The sequence below is a fragment of the Stegodyphus dumicola genome, chromosome 4, assembly GCF_044657685.1.
Source record: "Stegodyphus dumicola isolate Sdum_Otavi_A_Nest chromosome 4, ASM4465768v1".
Lineage (NCBI taxonomy): Eukaryota > Metazoa > Arthropoda > Arachnida > Araneae > Eresidae > Stegodyphus > Stegodyphus dumicola.
This window is the reverse complement of record NC_140771.1, coordinates 75623743-75647494: the sequence shown is the minus strand read 5'-3', so window position 1 is coordinate 75647494 and position 23752 is coordinate 75623743. Positions and strand designations below refer to the sequence as shown.

The 23752-nt window shown below is 31.4% G+C and overlaps 1 protein-coding gene across 1 annotated transcript in view; it reads right to left on the bottom strand.

Moving 5' to 3' along the window:
- Window positions 1–23752, bottom strand: part of dysf (neuronal PAS domain protein dysfusion) — a 286927-nt gene that overhangs the window by 14032 nt on the left and 249143 nt on the right. Inside the window, exons 6-7 of the mRNA XM_085815098.1 lie at window positions 17914–18098; window positions 1493–1599 (exon numbers count right to left, since the gene is read on the bottom strand). Coding sequence (XP_085671224.1) covers window positions 1493–1599; window positions 17914–18098 — 292 coding nt within the window. The remainder of the gene's footprint in view (window positions 1–1492; window positions 1600–17913; window positions 18099–23752) is intronic.

The window sequence follows — 23752 nt, the reverse complement described above, 5'->3', positions numbered from 1 at the left end:
TTCTTTTCTTTTTTTTCTTCCCCCCCCCCTATCTGTTTTCAGCACCACAGTGCTGTTAGTCTCAAATTTCATTCCCTCCCCCCGTATTTCCGTATCATTTTTTTATCCGTATCAATCATTTTCCTTTCCGTATCATTTTTTTATCATATCTCACTTCTCCGTATTATTTTTCAAATGTTGCCATCAAATGTCATTGTCATGTATTATTTTTAAAGAAATTACATAATCAGTATTTAAAAAGTAGGCAACATTTAATTAACATTTTACCTAGAATTATAAAGATACCTGATTTTAATTTCCATGCTTGTTGCCATTTTTAGAAACTTTAAGATATACTTAATTTTTCTTTCAAATTTAATCTGCCTTTTATTAATTAACAAACCAAGCGATTCAAAACCAATAAACGCAGTTATTTATCTTTTTTATAAATTACCAGCTGGACCCGTGAAATGAAGCCAACTAGATTTATAAAAAACATTATATATATATATATATATATATGTTGTATGATCTTAAATCCATTTAGTGCGAATACAAGTTATTATTACTTGCGCAATTATACATATTTCTTATTTCTTTTTATAGTAACTATTTTAGGCGGTCAATGATTTAAAAAATGATATGGATGGCAGAAGTGACTCTACGCAAAGTGAAGTTTAAGGATAATAGCTTTTCTAGGCTCTTAAGAAACTCTCTGGTGCGATGTTAATATCTGAATCCTTTCAGTTTTCTTTAACAATGTTTGAACTTATGTCATACTCCTAGCAACAGCTAATGGGAGGATGGGGGAGCGGGGAGAAACAAATTGGACAATTGCATTAACTAATTATTATCCTCTGTGCTAGAGATAAAACCTCATTATTATTATTTAATATCCTTATCATAATTTACCAGTTTTAAAGCAGGGCAATATTAAAAGCAAATTTTCTTATGCGCCTTTTTTTATTTCTGGACCCAACAAATTGCTCCTTAACGGTGCTCGGTGATGCAGGTACTGGCATATTTATGAGAGTTTGTTCACCGTTTGAAATGGCAGAAACTTTCATTTGAGCGCCACGGCAGTAAAGGTACCTGAACCTCTATAAAAGGATAAAAAGACATTTATGAAAGTTATTTTTTAAAAATTAGTTGGTTGCTTTTAATAAATTAAAAACTAATCTCATTATGATGTGGTCACTTCTGTGGCCGGCACGTTTTATATAAATTTTTAGATTTTCGAACAGTGTTCAGCTTGCATAAAAGTGCCAGCACCTTTATGTTGGGCCACCCTCATGAATGGACTCACTGCTAGTACTTCCATCAGTGGAGATCGGGAAAAGGGAAAAAAATTTCATCCGATTCACATATGTCATCAACTGACGACTGGCGATTAAGTTTCAAAGTTTCACGTAAATAATTGTCTGATCTTTTTTTTTCGGGGGGGGGGAACGTTGGCCATTGAAATAAGGTCTTAGAATACTACACGAGAATTATCATAAAGAAAATAACTTACTTAGTCTGTGTTTGGATTGGGCTTCCCTGAGATGCTCCCAGTGGACAAGTTCGTACCAAGAGATTCCCTGAAGACTTGACTTGCTGTAGCCCAAGTGAAACTCACCTCTAAAAGATATGAATCACAAATGAAATCATATTTATATAAAGAAATACGCATTATAAGTCTGCAAGAATTGTTTTATTTTTAATGGTAGTTCAACTTCGATTTGAGCTTTCCAAGCTTTAGCTAACCTTAATAACATTTATAAAAAGGTTTTAAACAGCAGATAGGAAAGGTAAAGTTTTTTTCAACGATTGACATGGAGGATTACTTATAGCGCGATGCTGATTCTTGATTCTAACTTAGTACTGATTGTTTTCAATACCGAACATAGTTTAGTGCTGATTATGGACAGTGTAGCCAGTACGTCCCCATTACACCTGAACTAAATGCGTGTAACAGTCTAAAATGATAAGATATTTAAGATTTGAACCTCTCATCTTGATCACTGATATGGCAACAGTGCTTATCAAGTGAATTTCAACATGGCTGTCGCCTAACTGCCACGTGACTGCCCGGGGAAGAGAATAAAGTCTGCAAGTTTACCAATTCATTGTCTCGCCTTTCTGTGATTGGTGACGAACAATGGCAGATACCAGTGACAAACAATACTGGATACACTGACTTCACATTGGAGGAGGGCTTAATGACAAGTGTGTCGATCCATGAACGGAAGCACAACAGCCAAAATATGACACAGGTGATAAATAGGTTTCGTGAAATGTCCCGTCAGAAGCCGCCAAGTCGTCAGATTTTAATCGCGTGGGGGAAGGAATTTCTTCGCATGGGAAGTGTTTTGGATTCACCAGCCCCGTATACTTGGCCGCCTTGAAGTCCGGATCTTACGACACCAGACAATAACCAGTGGGCAGGGGCGTAGCTAGAGGGGGGCAAGGGGGGAATCTGTTCCCGGGCGCAGAATCCTAGGGGCGCCAAACTGATGTTACGACATTTTAGAATTAAATGTTTTCCATCCTTGGCCAAGCAGAAGAGGGCGCGAAATCTTCAGTTGTCCCTGGGCGCTGAAAACCCTACCTACGACTCTGCCAGTGGGAGATGATCAAATCATATGTCAGGAAGAAGCGGTACGTGAACAATGATGCTCTGCGGGCAGGAGTGCTTGAAGCCTAAAAGTATGTGACACAACAGCTGCTAAAGCATCTGCATAGGAGAATATTGATGTGTATCAAGGTGTGCAGGAATAATGATGGTGCACATACGGACGTTTTAGACAAATAACTATAAGCGTTACTGAAGCTACAATGAAATGATTGCACGGGTAAAGGGACTTTCTGGCCACCCTGTATATTCTGGATTACTATTACTACCTTATTGCTTTAATTCTAGCTTCATGCTAACTACCTTCAGTACTGAAGCTAGTTAGTGCTGAATTCTAGTTTACTACCGACTCTGGAAGACTGTTGTAAGCTTATTGCTTTGATTCTGACCAAATTTTGAAGATCTTCAGTGCCAAAGCTACCTTAAAGCATCCACTGGATGTTTATCTCTAGCTTGTTGTTGCTTTGTTCTAGCTTAATACTGCAGAACCAACTCTAGATTACATTAGCATTAACATTTTTTTTTTTTGGTTATTAACTGCAGTAGACAGATATTTAGAAAACAGTAGTTCATAATATTGTATAGACATAAGGTATTTTTTGGAAGCAGGCAAGATGAAAAATGAGCAAAGCCTTTGCCGGGAATCGAACCACGGACCTCTGGAATATGCGCCCAGCGTGCAGACCACCACACCACGAAGGCATGCCAAGAAGGCGGGAGAAATACCTTATAATATGACTACACATTGCGGCAGCGAATACTTAGGTAGGTCTTGCAAGTAGCCTTATAGAAGAAAGTACTGATTTATTCAGTCAGAGAAAGTGTGAATTTATAATTTAGTTGTTTTGTTGAGTTGTCAATTATTGAACAGGAAAATTCTGATTCATAATTTAATTACTTTTAGAAGACTGAAAACTTCGTTGGTTCCTTATGTCTTTCACTTTTAATGAAAAATATAAAAAGCTAAATTTTAACCTGTCGGAACAATACTTTTAATTATAGATAAGACAAACTTAATCTTATTTATTCTTTTAATAACGCTGTTAATAAGAGATTTGATGAACATTATCTTATTTTCTCTTAGCAGCATTTTGAAAAGTACATGGCATAAACTAAATTTTATCTACTCTTTTAATTAACACTGTTCATAGCAGATTTGAAGGATTTAATTTTATCCACTTTTAGCAGTACTAAAAAAGCACATATGATCACCTCGATTTTTACCATTTTTAATAAACCTTTAATAACAAATATAAACTAATTTTGAACTTTCTTAGTAATATTTTTAAAGACATGATAATTTTATTCATCTCAATAACACTTTTATAACAATTTTAACAATAGATGTGATATATTTGACTTAATGCCCTCTTAATAGAGCTTTTTAATAATAACTATGATAAATTTAATTTTATTTCCTCTTAAAAAGATTTTCATTAACAAAAATATAAACTTAATTTTCTCCACGCTGTATTTCTGGATTTATTAGCTCCAAAGAGCTATTAATCTCGAAACACGATTTTGCATTGATTCACTTAGACTCCTAAATGTCGTTCACTGTGAATGCGTTGTTTCATTTTTCGTACAAATCTGTTGCAATTTGGCAAAAGAGATTTATTAATATTTCCAACTGTATCATTTTGCTATAAATTAACAAACTATTTAAACAATAATTGCAATTCTAAAGAATATTACTTTTTTTTACTTCTGAATCGAATTAATTTCAATAAAAATTCATTTAATTCACAATATATCTAGTTAAAAACTTTCAATATTTTCATAGAATGACGTTCAAATATGCGGAAGATATGGAACATTTCCATGTTAGTCCCAATGTCTATTCATTTAGTATCCTCTAAAATGTTTCGTTCGTCCACCTGCGCTATCTCTATTGGTAAACTCTATTGATAAACCCTATTAAACTTTAAAAGAACTTTTTTGGGCAACTGTTAAAATGTGAACTATCGTTTTTTTTTAAAATCATTATTACTGTAATTTCTGTCTACTGCTGAAAGGTATTTAATTCGTACTCATACTGATATTTTCTTTCGTCGTAATTAAGTTTGGGATATATATCGTTAATTATTCATTTCTCTGTTCACTGAATATTTATTAGAATACCAAGTCTGTTGCCATCGTCAAATAACAATGTATTAGTGTGGTGGTGAAAACAGCATAAATTACTGACGTTTCATGCACTTCATCACGCCGGTGCTATTCATCACTGCATATGAAATGATTTTTTTTATTTGCATGTAATTTATTCCGTGTAGCACAATTTGGTCTTCTGTGTCTCTTTGATTGCAGCTTGCATCTCATTTGCAGTTCTGGTCACTCGGCAAGCGCAGACTCCGCCCTGAATCCTGAGAAATCCAATAAATAAAGCGAAGTTTTCTATTTCAAATTCCGCCCCTTTTTTGGCTGGAAAACAAAGAGCGTAACAACGGTGATTTTCAATGAGACACGGTCGCAGTGAAAGCAGAGCGTAATGAGAAGATTAGATAGCCTGGAAGCAGGTGCATTGACGTCTGCCTTTGCGCAGAGAGGGCCGTGGGAACTCTCCCGGCCTCCTTGACCTGTGGTCAGCTACGCAGGTGGCGCAGGTGGTCACTTCTGTTTCGGTTAGGTGTGTGATGGTCGTCGTTTGCTTCTGGTCACGAAAAGCAGCTACCGAAGGTTCTTTTCATTACTTAAGTGGCTGCGTTAACTAAGTATACGTAGAAACGTGACTCACCCCCATTGGACCAGAACGTCTACCCTAATCAATATTGCTGTTTGTACAGATTGCACAAATGTTCTATTTGCCAAAAATGCAAGGAAGTGACTTCTACTACTTAAAACGATCACTTTCATCCTAGTGGAAAAGCTAAAACTTTTGCCTCCCTTCTCAATGCACACTAAAAAACTCAAAACTATAACAGACCGAAATGACGTATAGGAAAATAAATAAAACCTGTGCGCTCATTTTTGAAATAAAAGTTTAATTCCAACATTTTAAAGTGCCATTTTACTTATTTTTAAGTTAGCAAAATCGTGGATGACATTCTAGAAGTTTGCTTCGTGACTTCGCTCATTCTTCTCTGAACAGCACAATATTTATTAAATACCAGACACTCATTTTTAGATCTTTGGTGATTCTTCTATCTATAAAACCTCTTCTCACCGTACAAGTAATACTTACAACAGCTGTATTGGAAAATATTACAGTATTTTGAATTTCGTTTTGGAGACTATATTTTAGAATAAACTGTCAAATTTCAAAGCGATTACTTTTCGGTTTCGTCTTCCCGAGCAGTAACAGAAATAAAACTCTGAAGAATTTCTCTCTCAGTGAAGAACTCCTCCTTACTTATTCCATTAAAATTATAATTTAACTGTCATTCGTATTTCCCATTCAAAAGTTTCGATGGAAAAAGGAAGGCATAGAAATGAAGACGCTTTGTAAAATATTTATAAAATAATATAATATAAATTTCTTTATAAAATATTTTCAGTGTAAAAAGAATTCCTTTCTCAATTCCGTTTCTTATTACTATTCGGAAGCTTATAATTCTTCACTCTACAGATAACCGAGTGGTTAAGATAACTGAATACTGGTAGTTCAACCTGGAGTCAAATCCCAAACAATGGCCTGGCTGCTTTATGTGGTTTACTCTTGTATAATATAAGGTATGTAATGTATTCGAGTACGCATGATGTGGATACAAGTCAATACTCTTTTCGTAACGTTGTAGAGACATTAGGTTATTTTGAAGAAGGCGGTGTGAAAAATGAGCCATGCCGTCGTCAGGACTCGAACCACGGACCTTTCGAATACGCGCCGAGTGTGCTGCCCACTACACCACGAAAGCATGCTAAGAAGGCGGGAGAAATACCTTATAATGTGAAAATGAAAAAATGAAATGTGAAAATAATAATGTGAAAAAATTAAAAAGTTTCCAGTTTTAAGCCCTTTGCGCGGAATTTTAGTCCTTCACGAAAACATTCTGCTCTTCAGACAGATAATCGAAGAAATTTCTTTATAATCCAATAAATCTCGATTAGTCGTTCTGGTAAGAAAATGCATATGATTAGCCCTTATATTATATTTCCCATGAAAAATGTTGCCCCCCAAAATGAACCGTTCCTCTGCTGAAGCTTCCTCTGCTGTTCAAAAACTCATATTATTTCAATTTACCTTCTAACATGCATTTTACAGCTTAACAGAGTGAAAGTTAAAATAATTTTCAGCGAAGGAGGCATTATAGAAATCCACGACGTGAAAAGACAAGAAATCAAGACGATGATTTTACTCTGAAGAGGAAGGTTTTCAACAAGAGGTGGCTTTTAATAAACGTATTTCCAAATTTCCTTTCTCTATCTGAAATCGGACTAGTCTCAAAACTCTCAAAGCAGAAAGGAAAGTTAAAGCAAGCAAATAGGATGACTAATGATAGATAGCATTCTTACTGTTGACCGAGAGTAGATAGAAAATACGGGTTCACCGACACGCGGTGTGCGGTGTGGGCGTGGCCAATGACGTCACACAGAGGGCGGGACCAAAGGCAACGTCATCACACTAGGAGGCGTGGTCACGAGAGGAGTTGAGGTGTTGGTAGATTGCTGGTTGAGTTGTAGACCTCCTGCTTTTCATTTAAAGTTAGTTTTTTTAATTTGGCAACGGAGTCATGCCGTCCTCTAGGGATGAAAAATGAAAATAATCTGTTTAGGAATTGCTCATGGCGTCCTCTACGGACGAAAAAAGAAAATAATTTATTTTAGAAATTTCTTTAAAAAAAAATATTCTATTATTCAAAATATAGAATTGAACTCTCAAACAAAATATCTCACCAGCTCAGTAGTTTGAAGATTTTAACCACTAAGCTGATGTGATACATTCAGATTCAGGTAAAAAAGCCTATTTAAGAAAATGGAATTTGAATCGACTCATCAATTTATTCTGATACTTTTATCCTTTCTAGTTTTTCATGAAACTTTAACTTATTTCTCAGGTTTTCTGTTTCATAATAACATATTCATTTACTGTCATATTTTTTTAATACTTAATGTTTCTAATTTATTTGTAATATTTTATTTAATTTCCACATACTACTTTTTTTCATACCTTTCATAAATTTCAGAATACCTGATTTTTAACTTATACGTTATATTTCACAAACGTTCCCGCACGTGCTGTTTATTTGTTACATTACTTAATTTTAGATGCAATTTCACACTTTTTTTAACGTTATAATGTTCAATATATTCTGAATTTTAACTTCATTTACTTTTTTTAAACCATTCTAGTATTCTATACACACTTTAACTTAGTGGTATGAAATTGTATTTAAAAAGAAACGTTTATTTTTCATGATCTTGGTTCATTTACTAAATTTTCTACAGAATTTCTAATTTCTTTCACGTGTTTAACAATATCTTCCTTACATTACCGAATATTTTTTAAAAAAACTTAAGTCTATAACTGCTAATTGCTTTTCTTACGTTCATGATTTCCCTTCTGTGTTTATATTTCTTAATTCTAGCTTAACTTATTTATTATAATGTTTTTATTTCTGTCTCATCACTCGTAATTCCAACATTTTATCCCTTTTTATTCATTTTAACGATATGGATTGTTTTCATTTACTCCATATTCAAATATTTCCTTACAATTTTTATAATACTTGTTTTATTCCTCGATCATAATAGATCATCTACAGGTTTTACTCAGAAATTTCCATTCACAACTTTACAGTTTAATACCATTTATATCTAAATGTATTTCTTTCTCATATAGTTTTATGGTCTTCAAAGTTTCTAACATCATGTTTAGTTTTAAATCCCGATTACCTTTAAGTGTGTTGATAATTTTCATTTCTAATTTTACAACCACGTTCAGTGTTTCATCCACACATACCAAAATATTTCTTACATTTTCTGATATTTAGTCTATGTCATATTTCAGTACTTCAAATGAATTTAAACTGCTCACACTATTATTTTTTCATGTTTTAGAGACACTAACTATATTAATTTTACTATTTTTCCTGCACTAATTGCATTTATGTCAGCACTCATGATAAACTAGCAATTGTTTTGCATCACATGCATAAAGAAATTCTTAAAACCAACTTTTTCAATATCGTACTCAAATTACTGTTTTCCAGATGGGAATTACCAGTATTCTTTGGTTTTACTCTGTTACATCTTTTTAAATTTTAACATCTTACTTTTAATTCTAACATACATCTTTTAAACAGTTTTTTCTTTTAATGATAGCCTTACCTTATTTGTTCAAATTAATTCTTTCATTCACCTTCTTTACTACCTTTCAGTACCTTCATAATTCACTATGCAAACGCAATGTCTTTCACTGACATTCTGTTTAATAATACCACAAGTTTCCTTAATTGACAAAAAGCGAATTATTTCTCATTTCAAAATAGAACTACTATATTTTTGCACAAACATTACCTTTATCCATTCAAGCCACCCCTTAACCTGTAACTGACGTAGCGATAGGAAAGGAGATTCTTATCATATGCTCTTTCGACATTTGAGGTTTCTAGAACTTCTTTGACAAGTATATCAATACCATCAGAAAATATACTTAACACTTTTACCCAGTTTAAAGGCAACATACTGTTATAAGAATGGTTTTAGTTAAATTTATAGCACAAATAAACGCATTTTGTGCTAAATAGGCATAAACATTTAGATTCAGAATATTTCTTTTTAATCCGATGTAAGACTTGAATTTCATTCATGATACGGATTGTCTCTTGATTTTCTTTTTGTTTACCTTACACTAATAGAAAATTTTTATTTTACAAGTTCAGCTTTTAATGAAATAGAAATAAAAACTACGATACACCTGCTGTTTTTAAGAAAAGGAACTTTGATATATTTCTGGAAATGTAAATGCTTTTAGAGTTTTCTTTCAATAACGTTGATTTTCATTACTTTACTAACTTCAATAATTCTCTTATTAGCTAATATGAATGAAAGAAGATTGTCAAAAATGTGACACAGTATAATTCTTACGAACATACGTACCTTTACCAGCATACAGATATTACCGATTGAAATGAAGAAAGATGCAGATATTTTACTCCAATCTACATTAAATTAAAAAAAAAATATTTAAACTTTCATACATTCCAAAGAATAAAAGAAAACTCAATAGATATTGTCATGTTTGTATATATGAGATAAAAGTTTTATGAATGGTATTTAAAGTAATGCTTAGAACTTCATAAAAGCGAACATTCACTATGTTAATACACATATCATCAGTTATTTACATTAATCAATGTAATATTAATCATTACATGTACTATATGCATATATATTTAAAGTTTAATTGTCTTACAATTGAATAATTAACTATTGAGAGAAAGAGGTTCTTATATCTTACACTATTTAATTCACTTACACTATTTAATTATATATATCTTACACTATTTAATTCACATGGAACAAATTTTTCCATCAACCACATTGAACCACGTTTATTAAATTCGCCAAAGCTCTTTTATTTCTGCATTTTCACACTCACGACACATTTTAAATGTAACTATTGATTACCATTTCAAACACCGATATCATAACTCAGTGTAAAACTACATCATAACTCATTTTTTCCCTACTAACTACAGTTTTATATATTCAAGAAGTACATCTAAGACATGTTCATTTTCTATGTTCTAGCAAATCGATTCAATTGCGAACATACTATTAAGACTTGCGATTTTAGAAGACTTGCACGTATTAACTATGTCAACGTTTCTTCGTTTTTGTAAGATTCGTATCAAACCATGTCGCATTCGAATGTGGTGTAAGAGATCACTTTTTCTTTTAAACACTTGTAAACAATGGATGCAATTTATAAGAAGAGAAGTATCATGCTGTTTCAAAACATCATCATCAGCATACTTCTGTTTCTTTTGACACCGGCAACATTTAAAAAAAAAAAAGTTTCCTGAGATATTCTTCAAATTCTGTTTTACTTGAAAAAATGTCCGAACATTCAATACGATGTAAAGATTCATATTGTTTTAAATTCTTATGCTCACTAAATATTTTTTATCATGATTTACTCTTAAAAGTAACTTTATTAGTTTTCATATCCTTTTTACATGAAAAGAACTTGTGATTATTCACTACAAAATTCTAAGACGAGAAGCTTCGCGACTTTTCAAACTATAAACTTAAATTTCTTAGGACATACACTACATCTGATGTTTCTTTCATGAGATTTCAAATATCTCTTCAGATTACTCGTATTCAAGAAACCTCGCAAATATATCACATAAGTTCAGCGAATAATCGCTTCATAAACTCTTAAATTTTCAACACGAGTGAATCACTTGAAACATATACTGCACTGTAAACATACAATACTTAAAAAAATTGTTATAAAAAATAAAAATACATTCATTTCACCAAGAAGCTTTTCTATTTAAATACATTTATTTATTTCCAAAGAACAAGTTTCTGTATTATACATAAAATATACTTAGAATTTTCTTTCATTAGTTAATATCAAATTAACAACAATATCCATTTACTGATATTTGATATACATGTTTGCTTTAAAATTAAAACTAAAATTTCAATATATTTCTATTAAAAAAAACATAAGGAAAAAAAATACTCATAACATCAACCAAAGACCGAAATTTAAATAGAATAGCTGTACTTATATTAGTGCATTTTTATAATCTTCATAACATTTCAATTCAAAAAACCTATTACAAAATAAATGAAACATTTTTTTTCTGCCTTAAAGAACCTCTTATATTTTCAAAATTAATACATAAAAATATATCTTCACCAATATATTTAATTCTATCCTCAACACTTATTATAATGCAATCATGTCTTGTTTGTGAAGGATGATTTACAATGCAACCTTCGGATTTATATAGCATTTATATAACGTTCACGTTATGATAACGTTATGATAACGTGAAGCGCTTATCAAGGATCTTCCATCACTTCTGTATGTACTGTCAAATTTGGAATAGCAACAATAACCTTAAGATAATACATTCTTTCGCGTATGATTATCAGAGTTTTAGAAATTTTCCATTACTCTATCATGATAAGTGGATGATGCTTTTAAGATTCTCCTTATGCATATATGTAATATCGAGGTTCAGAATAACAACATTAGGACACTATAACTCTTTCCCACTATCCTATCATGATTATTTTTACACATATGACGCCGGAAAGACTGGCTTCACAAACAAGACAAGACAAGAATGTTTTACGATAAGTGTTGATGAAATCATTTCGTTAATGTATGTTTTAGATAATTTTTGCTATTTAAGAATGCTACGTATTTCTATATCATTCAGAATTGTCGTTAGATTCAAAAGCGAATATGAGGAATATATGTGATACAGAGTTAAATGTGGAATTATACGAAGAATTTTATTCACGAAATCAAGCTGATATTTTGCTAGATGAACTATCAAATTATGATTTTAAAAATATTAGTTTTGAAATTAATGGGACTCAGTATGTTCCACGAAGAAAAGTACTCGGTTTTGGTGATGAAGGACTTAGTTACGAATTCTCTGGAACGCGCATTTGTGCAGAACCATGGACTCAAACTCTTCTAAATGTAAAAGATTATGTTGAAACGATAACTGGCAAAAAATATAATTTTGCTTTATTGAACTATTATCCTGACGGAGTGGCGAAAATTTCAACACATAAAGACAATGAAACTTGTCTCGAACATGAAAGTGATATACCTATCATCAGTTTAGGTTCAAAACGTCAAATGGTATTTACCAGGCGAAATTTCACATCTCGAAGCGTGGACTTAACTCATGGAACTCTCCTTGTAATGAAACCCCCAACGAATCAATTTTGGATGCACGGAATACCCTCTCAACCTGACGTTAAAGATCCTAGAATTAGTATCACATTCCGAAACATAAAAATTTCGAAAATTAAAAAACGACGCTTGGAAGATAATGAGGATGAACTTCCAGAGGATGACTGGTTTGCCCACTATATGAAGTCTGTTCCTGAAAATATCTTCGTGCCGAATAATCGAGAACAGAAAAAAGAAAGTTCGAAGTTGATTGCACAGTGGACTCTTGGTTGGGGATATTTTGTGTCCATAAATCAGTTTGAAAACAGAATGAACATTCATCTACGTGAATGTGTGGAACAAAATAAAATATTATACCCTACTACACGCGGTGTTGTTATAACTCCTGCAACATGGCAAGAATTTTCCTAAAAAATATATGAATTTAATCTTGTCTATACGACTGCCAGCATCATTTGCAATAATGAGTTGGTAGTTTTCAACAAAGAAGGTGAGTGTATTTTTACACAAGTTTTTAAACAAGATGAAAATTCTTTTAAACTAAAACCTACATACCTAAAAGTAAACTGTGATATTTTAAAAAAATTGAAAGAAATTATTCCTGATGTATCTAATACTTTATATAAAAGTATTTTTGAAATTATTTTACCGTTGCAAATCAAATGTAAAAACAATTGTTCGGATATGGTAAGTGATGATGATGAACTTTTTAAAGAACTCATAAACTCTATCAAAACTGAATTAAATTCAGTGATAAAAAAGCTATATAAATGCGAAGATTGCATTGTAAATCATCCTTCACAAACAAGACATGATTGCATTATAATAAGTGTTGAGGATAGAATTAAATATATTGGTGAAGATATATTTTTATGTATTAATTTTGAAAATATAAGAGGTTCTTTAAGGCAGAAAAAAATGTTTCATTTATTTTGTAATAGGTTTTTTGAATCGAAATGTTATGAAGATTATAAAAATGCACTAATATAAGTACAGCTATTCTATTTAAATTTCTGTCTTTGGTTGATGTTATGAGTATTTTTTTTCCTTATGTGTTTTTTAATAGAAATATATTGAAATTTTAGTTTTAATTTTAAAGCAAACATGTATATCAAATATCAGTAAATGGATATTGTTGTTAATTTGATATTAACTAATGAAAGAAAATTCTAAGTATATTTTATGTATAATACAGAAACTTGTTCTTTGGAAATAAATAAATGTATTTAAATAGAAAAGCTTCTTGGTGAAATGAATGTATTTTTATTTTTTATAACAATTTTTTTAAGTATTGTATGTTTACAGTGCAGTATATGTTTCAAGTGATTCACTCGTGTTGAAAATTTAAGAGTTTATGAAGCGATTATTCGCTGAACTTATGTGATATATTTGCGAGGTTTCTTGAATACGAGTAATCTGAAGAGATATTTGAAATCTCATGAAAGAAACATCAGATGTAGTGTATGTCCTAAGAAATTTAAGTTTATAGTTTGAAAAGTCGCGAAGCTTCTCGTCTTAGAATTTTGTAGTGAATAATCACAAGTTCTTTTCATGTAAAAAGGATATGAAAACTAATAAAGTTACTTTTAAGAGTAAATCATGATAAAAAATATTTAGTGAGCATAAGAATTTAAAACAATATGAATCTTTACATCGTATTGAATGTTCGGACATTTTTTCAAGTAAAACAGAATTTGAAGAATATCTCAGGAAACTTTTTTTTTTTTAAATGTTGCCGGTGTCAAAAGAAACAGAAGTATGCTGATGATGATGTTTTGAAACAGCATGATACTTCTCTTCTTATAAATTGCATCCATTGTTTACAAGTGTTTAAAAGAAAAAGTGATCTCTTACACCACATTCGAATGCGACATGGTTTGATACGAATCTTACAAAAACGAAGAAACGTTGACATAGTTAATACGTGCAAGTCTTCTAAAATCGCAAGTCTTAATAGTATGTTCGCAATTGAATCGATTTGCTAGAACATAGAAAATGAACATGTCTTAGATGTACTTCTTGAATATATAAAACTGTAGTTAGTAGGGAAAAAATGAGTTATGATGTAGTTTTACACTGAGTTATGATATCGGTGTTTGAAATGGTAATCAATAGTTACATTTAAAATGTGTCGTGAGTGTGAAAATGCAGAAATAAAAGAGCTTTGGCGAATTTAATAAACGTGGTTCAATGTGGTTGATGGAAAAATTTGTTCCATGTGAATTAAATAGTGTAAGATATATATAATTAAATAGTGTAAGTGAATTAAATAGTGTAAGATATAAGAACCTCTTTCTCTCAATAGTTAATTATTCAATTGTAAGACAATTAAACTTTAAATATATATGCATATAGTACATGTAATGATTAATATTACATTGATTAATGTAAATAACTGATGATATGTGTATTAACATAGTGAATGTTCGCTTTTATGAAGTTCTAAGCATTACTTTAAATACCATTCATAAAACTTTTATCTCATATATACAAACATGACAATATCTATTGAGTTTTCTTTTATTCTTTGGAATGTATGAAAGTTTAAATATTTTCTTTTAATTTAATGTAGATTGGAGTAAAATATCTGCATCTTTCTTCATTTCAATCGGTAATATCTGTATGCTGGTAAAGGTACGTATGTTCGTAAGAATTATACTGTGTCACATTTTTGACAATCTTCTTTCATTCATATTAGCTAATAAGAGAATTATTGAAGTTAGTAAAGTAATGAAAATCAACGTTATTGAAAGAAAACTCTAAAAGCATTTACATTTCCAGAAATATATCAAAGTTCCTTTTCTTAAAAACAGCAGGTGTATCGTAGTTTTTATTTCTATTTCATTAAAAGCTGAACTTGTAAAATAAAAATTTTCTATTAGTGTAAGGTAAACAAAAAGAAAATCAAGAGACAATCCGTATCATGAATGAAATTCAAGTCTTACATCGGATTAAAAAGAAATATTCTGAATCTAAATGTTTATGCCTATTTAGCACAAAATGCGTTTATTTGTGCTATAAATTTAACTAAAACCATTCTTATAACAGTATGTTGCCTTTAAACTGGGTAAAAGTGTTAAGTATATTTTCTGATGGTATTGATATACTTGTCAAAGAAGTTCTAGAAACCTCAAATGTCGAAAGAGCATATGATAAGAATCTCCTTTCCTATCGCTACGTCAGTTACAGGTTAAGGGGTGGCTTGAATGGATAAAGGTAATGTTTGTGCAAAAATATAGTAGTTCTATTTTGAAATGAGAAATAATTCGCTTTTTGTCAATTAAGGAAACTTGTGGTATTATTAAACAGAATGTCAGTGAAAGACATTGCGTTTGCATAGTGAATTATGAAGGTACTGAAAGGTAGTAAAGAAGGTGAATGAAAGAATTAATTTGAACAAATAAGGTAAGGCTATCATTAAAAGAAAAAACTGTTTAAAAGATGTATGTTAGAATTAAAAGTAAGATTTTAAAATTTAAAAAGATGTAACAGAGTAAAACCAAAGAATACTGGTAATTCCCATCTGGAAAACAGTAATTTGAGTACGATATTGAAAAAGTTGGTTTTAAGAATTTCTTTATGCATGTGATGCAAAACAATTGCTAGTTTATCATGAGTGCTGACATAAATGCAATTAGTGCAGGAAAAATAGTAAAATTAGTATAGTTAGTGTCTCTAAAACATGAAAAAATAATAGTGTGAGCAGTGTAAATTCATTTTAAGTACTGAAATATGACATAGACTAAATATCAGAAAATGTAAGAAATATTTTGGTATGTGTGGATGAAACACTGAACGTGGTTGTAAAATTAGAAATGAAAATTATCAACACACTTAAAGGTAATCGGGATTTAAAACTAAACATGATGTTAGAAACTTTGAAGACCATAAAACTATATGAGAAAGAAATACATTTAGATATAAATGGTATTAAACTGTAAAGTTGTGAATGGAAATTTCTGAGTAAAACCTGTAGATGATCTATTATGATCGAGGAATAAAACAAGTATTATAAAAATTGTAAGGAAATATTTGAATATGGAGTAAATGAAAACAATCCATATCGTTAAAATGAATAAAAAGGGATAAAATGTTGGAATTACGAGTGATGAGACAGAAATAAAAACATTATAATAAATAAGTTAAGCTAGAATTAAGAAATATAAACACAGAAGGGAAATCATGAACGTAAGAAAAGCAATTAGCAGTTATAGACTTAAGTTTTTTTAAAAAATATTCGGTAATGTAAGGAAGATATTGTTAAACACGTGAAAGAAATTAGAAATTCTGTAGAAAATTTAGTAAATGAACTAAGATCATGAAAAATAAACGTTTCTTTTTAAATACAATTTCATACCACTAAGTTAAAGTGTGTATAGAATACTAGAATGGTTTAAAAAAAGTAAATGAAGTTAAAATTCAGAATATATTGAACATTATAACGTTAAAAAAAGTGTGAAATTGCATCTAAAATTAAGTAATGTAACAAATAAACAGCACGTGCGGGAACGTTTGTGAAATATAACGTATAAGTTAAAAATCAGGTATTCTGAAATTTATGAAAGGTATGAAAAAAAGTAGTATGTGGAAATTAAATAAAATATTACAAATAAATTAGAAACATTAAGTATTAAAAAAATATGACAGTAAATGAATATGTTATTATGAAACAGAAAACCTGAGAAATAAGTTAAAGTTTCATGAAAAACTAGAAAGGATAAAAGTATCAGAATAAATTGATGAGTCGATTCAAATTCCATTTTCTTAAATAGGCTTTTTTACCTGAATCTGAATGTATCACATCAGCTTAGTGGTTAAAATCTTCAAACTACTGAGCTGGTGAGATATTTTGTTTGAGAGTTCAATTCTATATTTTGAATAATAGAATATTTTTTTTAAAGAAATTTCTAAAATAAATTATTTTCTTTTTTCGTCCGTAGAGGACGCCATGAGCAATTCCTAAACAGATTATTTTCATTTTTCATCCCTAGAGGACGGCATGACTCCGTTGCCAAATTAAAAAAACTAACTTTTAATGAAAAGCAGGAGGTCTACAACTCAACCAGCAATCTACCAACACCTCAACTCCTCTCGTGACCACGCCTCCTAGTGTGATGACGTTGCCTTTGGTCCCGCCCTCTGTGTGACGTCATTGGCCACGCCCACACCGCACACCGCGTGTCGGTGAACCCGTATTTTCTATCTACTACCGAGTTCGCAAAACAACAGAATATAGTAATACATGCGGCAATAAGTAATAGAATTTAAATTACTGGTTGCAAAACAAACTGGATATATTGTCTTTAAGCGATATAAAATCTTAACTAAAGCACCACCCTAGGACGAAAATTTCTGCGATTTTACAGTTATAAATTACCTACTCTCGTTTTCTATTTTGGATACCGGGACATCTCTCAATACAGCTTTAGATAAAAGAGCTTACAACGTGAGATCCATATTACATGGGGTTGAAGAACAAGATACTTACATTCTGTCTATGTGTAGGAACTTCATATCCATGGAATGGATGGTTGTGAAGACACTTGTGCTGCCCTGGACGACGCATTCCCTAGTTTCGGGCATGGCAACTGGGGTGCAAGTGGCTAGAAACACGGGTTCGTTACGACTACATAGAGGGAGGAAGCTCACAAAATGACCCTCTACCAGCACAACCTAAAAAATACAAGAGACCGTTAAAGTATTGCAAGTTGCTGTGTCCATTATGAACTATTGCAAATCATAGCTTATTTTAGGCAACTTCAAAAAGTGGATACCAAAATAACACTCTGTTTCATACATATAAATGTAACGAATGTTAATTTATGGTATAGTTTAAAAGGTCCTTTCTCTTCAGAATGCGTGTCCATCCAATATTTTTTGTTTTGTTTTGTTTTGTTTTGTTTTGTTTAGAACAAGTAACATTGCTTATAATATAAGATATGAATCATAAAACAAACGAAAATAGCAGTCATTAAAATGGCGAACATACTTTCTTAAACTGCACATGCAGTCAGAGCACAAAAATGCAAAATAGGCGTGATTTGTTAGTTGTAAATAAAAGCGAAAGCTCCATAATACGGTGTATCTGCGTAGTACAGTAAAATGAACAGAATTTTACCTCTTAATTTACAAAATACTGACAAAAAAGCTCAAAACTGAGGATTTGCATTGAATACATATGATATATATACATATTGGTTATAAATGGTGTGAAGGTTATAAATGAAACAAACTGTTTAAAAGCGGGAAAAGTTTTTTATGTGCGTTTAATTATATATACATGTAAACTGTTAGCCATATGAAAATTGCTGATAAGTTAGGCCGAATAAATACTACCCATCAGAAAATAAGGGGCACATGTCTTTTATTTACTTCGTACTATATAATCTTAATGTATCAATAGCCCCATTTTGCATGTTTTCAAGCAGATTGTCACAGTTTATATTAGTCATCTTAAACTCAAACTGCAAGCACGTCGAACGCATCACCTGAAAACAAATGACGGGGCAGAATTTTTTTTTTTTTTTTTTTTTTTTTTTTTTTTTTTTTAAGTGAACAGCTTTACTAACATAATAAAATAGATTTTAAATAAATTTTAAATTTCGCTTACTAAATATTTATCAGCACATACTATATAAAAAATACAATTGTATTGTAAATGGAAAAAAAAAAAAAAAAAATTAGATTTACTTTCTGTCTGAAATCTAGAGTCTTGTAATCGTAAGGCATTTTTGTTGCTTTCAACTTTGTAATTCAAATATACTGACAACTAAATATTAAATTCTAAGACTGATATTTCCTTCAAATAATTCCAACGTATTTAATTAGTGAATAAATTAATTAATTTAAACTAAAAATAAACAAATTAAGAACTTTCTAAGTTTCCAGAGAAAATTTACCAAGTGAAATGGAAGTTCATTAGGAATAATAACAATTTAGTCTCCTTCCCTTATTTATTAAATTTTTCCTCGATGCATAAATAAAAATCTTATATACAAACCACGTGACTTCCTTGTACGGAATATTAAATTATACGCATATTTTTCTGCACTTCTTTAAACTTAGTTCCTCGAATTTCGTTACAGATATATTTCTCATTCAATTAATTCAGTTCTCACTTCGTGGGAAGGCAAAGATACATAAACACTCAAAACATCTTTATTAAAAATTGAAAAATATAGATAAACATAAAACACCAAATAGAGTTAAAAACAATTTAAAAAAATTTACAATTAAAATTAGAGTTTCTACGTAAAAATAAGTAATTCGGCCAGTGGGTAAGAAGGCATATTTTTCGGTGCACAAAACTAAAAGTTTATTTTTCCTCTCACTCCGCAAAAAGACACTGAAGAAGCAGAAACTGACTTAATTCACTATTCTGCTAATAAAGTTTGAAATGGAAACAAATGTCGCTCTCGTTAGTCTTAGAAAATTTAAACAATTTTTAAATTCTTGATAATTCTACAACTATTGCATACAAATTTACAAAAGACATAAAAACCTTAATTGGAACAAAAGAACAACATAATTCATTCATCAACATAAAGCAAAAAAATACACAATTTACCACCATATAACTATTAAAATAATGAACTCATCGAGCCGAGTAACAGAGTGGGTATACATATATATTTAAATTTGGTGTGGCAGATTGCAACCAAAAAGAGAGATGCACAATTGTATGCTATAGTTATATGCAGAATTTCAAGGTTCTGAGGCTACTCGTTTTTGAGTTATGCGAGATACATACCTACATTTGTACTTACAGACGTCACGAAAAATTATCTTCTAAAGCCATTTTAAATCAATTTTATAAGCCATTTGGGGAAAAAGAGTCCTTTACTCTGTCCTTACGTACAGATGTCACGCAAAAATGTCGTTAAATTGCATTAGACAGCGGTCAAAATAGATATTTTCGTTGAAATGTAATACTCGAAAATTTTCGCGATTAAAATAGTTCCTTTGCTTCATACAAGGAAGTAAAAATACATGTGTTTGGTATGTAAATAATTACAAACTTATTTCTTGACACTTGAAATCATATCGATTCTGATAAAGTTTGTAGTCTTGGAGAGGAATTAATAAAAATTACCTTCGGATTGTAAATCGGATTCTAGACTCTTACAGGATTGTAGATCGGTCATTCAGGTTCTTTTCTTGTTAATTCTCAACTGTGAATAAAAGCTGTTCCGTATAAATGCTTTCACAAGCAAAACGATTATTTTTTATATAAAAATTGGTAACTGAGTTTGTTTATATTTTGACAAGTACGATTAAATGTTAATGAAATCTGTATCTTCAAATCTTTGAATAAGATTCATGCCACATTGTAAATTAACTGCAAATTAATTACCTCCATTTATAGATTTACTGAAGCATTATTCATGCTCGTTTTGAACAGAAGTAAAAATACTATAAACTCGGACTTCAAATAATTAAAAGCTTGAAATCTTTCCTAATCCGTATTTGGAACAAACACGTATAATTGATATGATTCTTGAGCCGCGTAAAGTTGCTTTGGGGGCCGCTACTTTGAACCCACTGGTTTTATTTGACTTATGAAATATCAAACTGTTGAAGCAATGTATAAGGAAATTTAAAAAAAAAAAAAAAATTGTTAAAACAATCAGTGATAGGCAACTGGTATTCTTCTTACGAGCAATGCAAAAAAAGAGCAACATGTTGGAAAAATGTGATGAAAAATATTAACTTTTAGGTTTTCTTTAGAACTTACAACTAAACTTTCGTTTTATTAGATACAACAGAAAATTCTCCCTGATTCAATTTCTGATCAATTTAAGATACATATAAGAAACATGGCTAACAGTTTACCACAATTTTACAATTTGGCGTCCACATCACAATCAAATTCTTCTTTCGCACACTTAAGCTAGTCTGAAGCTACCGAATCACGTCTGAAAAGTTTGTTTACTCTCCGTGACCACGAAAAGCCTCTTTTTAGCAGTTATTTTATTGTCAAAAAACCGCCCAACTACCAGGTAAATGGCTTTCCGTGGCTAGAACACATTCCGCAGTCCCAGTTGCCCCAATTGCTGCTTTAAAAATCTGATTCCTGGAACCCTTTATGAAGAACAAACCTCTTCTGCCGCGATGAGTTTCTTTGTGGTTGCAAATGACTGACCAGCCAGAATGGGAGTGCAGTACAAAGTAGTCGGCAGAGATCACAGAAATTTCCGTAATGATTCTCCTATGATATCTACTCCTTCAAGATCGCCGCCTCTATAGAGCTGACGGGTGAAGATTACGCACGCAACAGCAAAGCTGTAGGCTACTTATTCACTCACTGGAAGTTACTCCTCCGATATTCCGTTCTCTTTACCCTCAACAGAACCCCTAATGAGACAAAAGATTTACCGTTCGGGAGTAGCACTTATACTGGAAAAGCATCGGATTATGTTGCCAGAAACAGGTCTTTAATTTCTCCAACAAAATGATATCATTGTTTTATTATCTTAGCTTTCTTAGGAAGGGTGCCTTTTGTTCTTGCTCCAAACAGAGAGAGGGACTGTATTTTTCATAAAAACTTTCCTAACTCACGGGCTATATTTTCTTATAATTACTTTTAGCAATAATCGGTATCTGTATTTTTTAACAGTCACGAAAACGTTTTAAGAAGCGTTATTTTTTTTAAAAATGGGTCATTTTGACCTTCCTCAGAAATTAAAAAATTATGTAATAGAGAAGATACAAATAATTTGATTATACACCGTGTCCACAGATTTACTTCCCCGATATATCAACCGTTAGCTGTCTAGCCTCTCAACTATTTCAGAATGAAATTTCTGATATTGTTATCCGAAGAAATGCGCCAGAGACTGGGATGATTTAAAAAATAGAGCTGACATGGCAAGGACACGTACCACAGACCTCTCGAAGACGCGTCCAGGGTGCTGACCACACCACGAAGGCATGCTAAGGAGGCCAGAGAAATACCTTATACACTGACAGAGAAAAATTTTTGAATAGCAACAATTTTTTTTTTTTTTTTTTTTTTTTTTTTTTTTTTTTTTTTGCGCAAATTGATTAGCGCATCGAAAACCATAAATGGCATTGGAAAGATTAGACATCTGAAAACATTTGCAAAAAAGAGCATTGTAGAGGACCCACTGACAACACAAGAAAGTGCAGGGAAAAGAACTTTCATTGCAATTATAAGTTTTCAGAGTGTACCACGTTTCAACATAGAGTCATGTACCGTAACTTCTCAGTTTCGTGGCCATGCGATTTCCCGACCTCACTCCGGTAGATTTCTGGCTCTGGGATTATCTGAAGACGCCCTCATCAAATCCACGAGATTTGTCATCGTTAAAAGATGCCATAAAACATGAAGTTATACAGATTCATCCTGCGATGCTAAGTTTGTCATTGTTATCAACAAACTCTCGTATGCGATGCGTTATCGTCTGTGAAGGTGGGCACGTTGAAAACTTTTTATTCCAATAAAAGTATATTTCGATTCTTCTCTCTTGTACTGTCACTGGTGGTATTTTTAATGCTTTTCTTTGCAAATATATTAGCCAGCAATTTTCTTCATACGTGTATCGTTTCACCGCCATTTATGGTTCTTCTATGCGCAGCGAGGAAAAAATGGCTGTTGCATTCGAAAAGTTTCACTATAACCGTAACGGTTGCAACTCTATTGTTTTAAATTATCATAATGTCGAAGGTATGGCTTCAAATAATAGTATACGAAATTTCATTTCGATTGGCTGAGCGGTTAGCTCTCTTTTAATTCATATATCGGAAAAATTTTCTTATTATTCCTTGTACTTCCAATAAAAAGAATGTTTTAGATGACGCAAGGATTCACGTTTCGACCTTTTTACATTTAAAGAAACCAGTTTTATGAAAATTACGAAGTCTAACTTTTTATATGTCTTCCCTATCCCTGTGCTTGTATTTAGGAAAATGTTACAATCCTTATAAGAAGAAAAACACGAAAAAATTCATTCTCGTGTGATCAAAATGGACTAAGACATTAAATTCCAAAATTTACTATTTCTGACCTCATTTTCAATTTAGTTAATATCAATTAATGTTAAGTTAATTCGAAGTTGGTTTTTGACCCCCTTAAATGCTATTCAGTAATATACTTTTGTGATTTATTAGTGCCTTTATTTATAATTTTTAATATTTGGTATGCCAAAAGAATGTTTACGTAAGTAAATGATACGTTTTCAAAGTTGCACTATTAATATTCTCCTGAAGTTTTATTATATTAGAATCGTAATCTGAGGATCCAAGTACAAATAGATTTCATTTTTAATTGAACGTAGCACATTTTTATCATTATTTATCTTATTGTA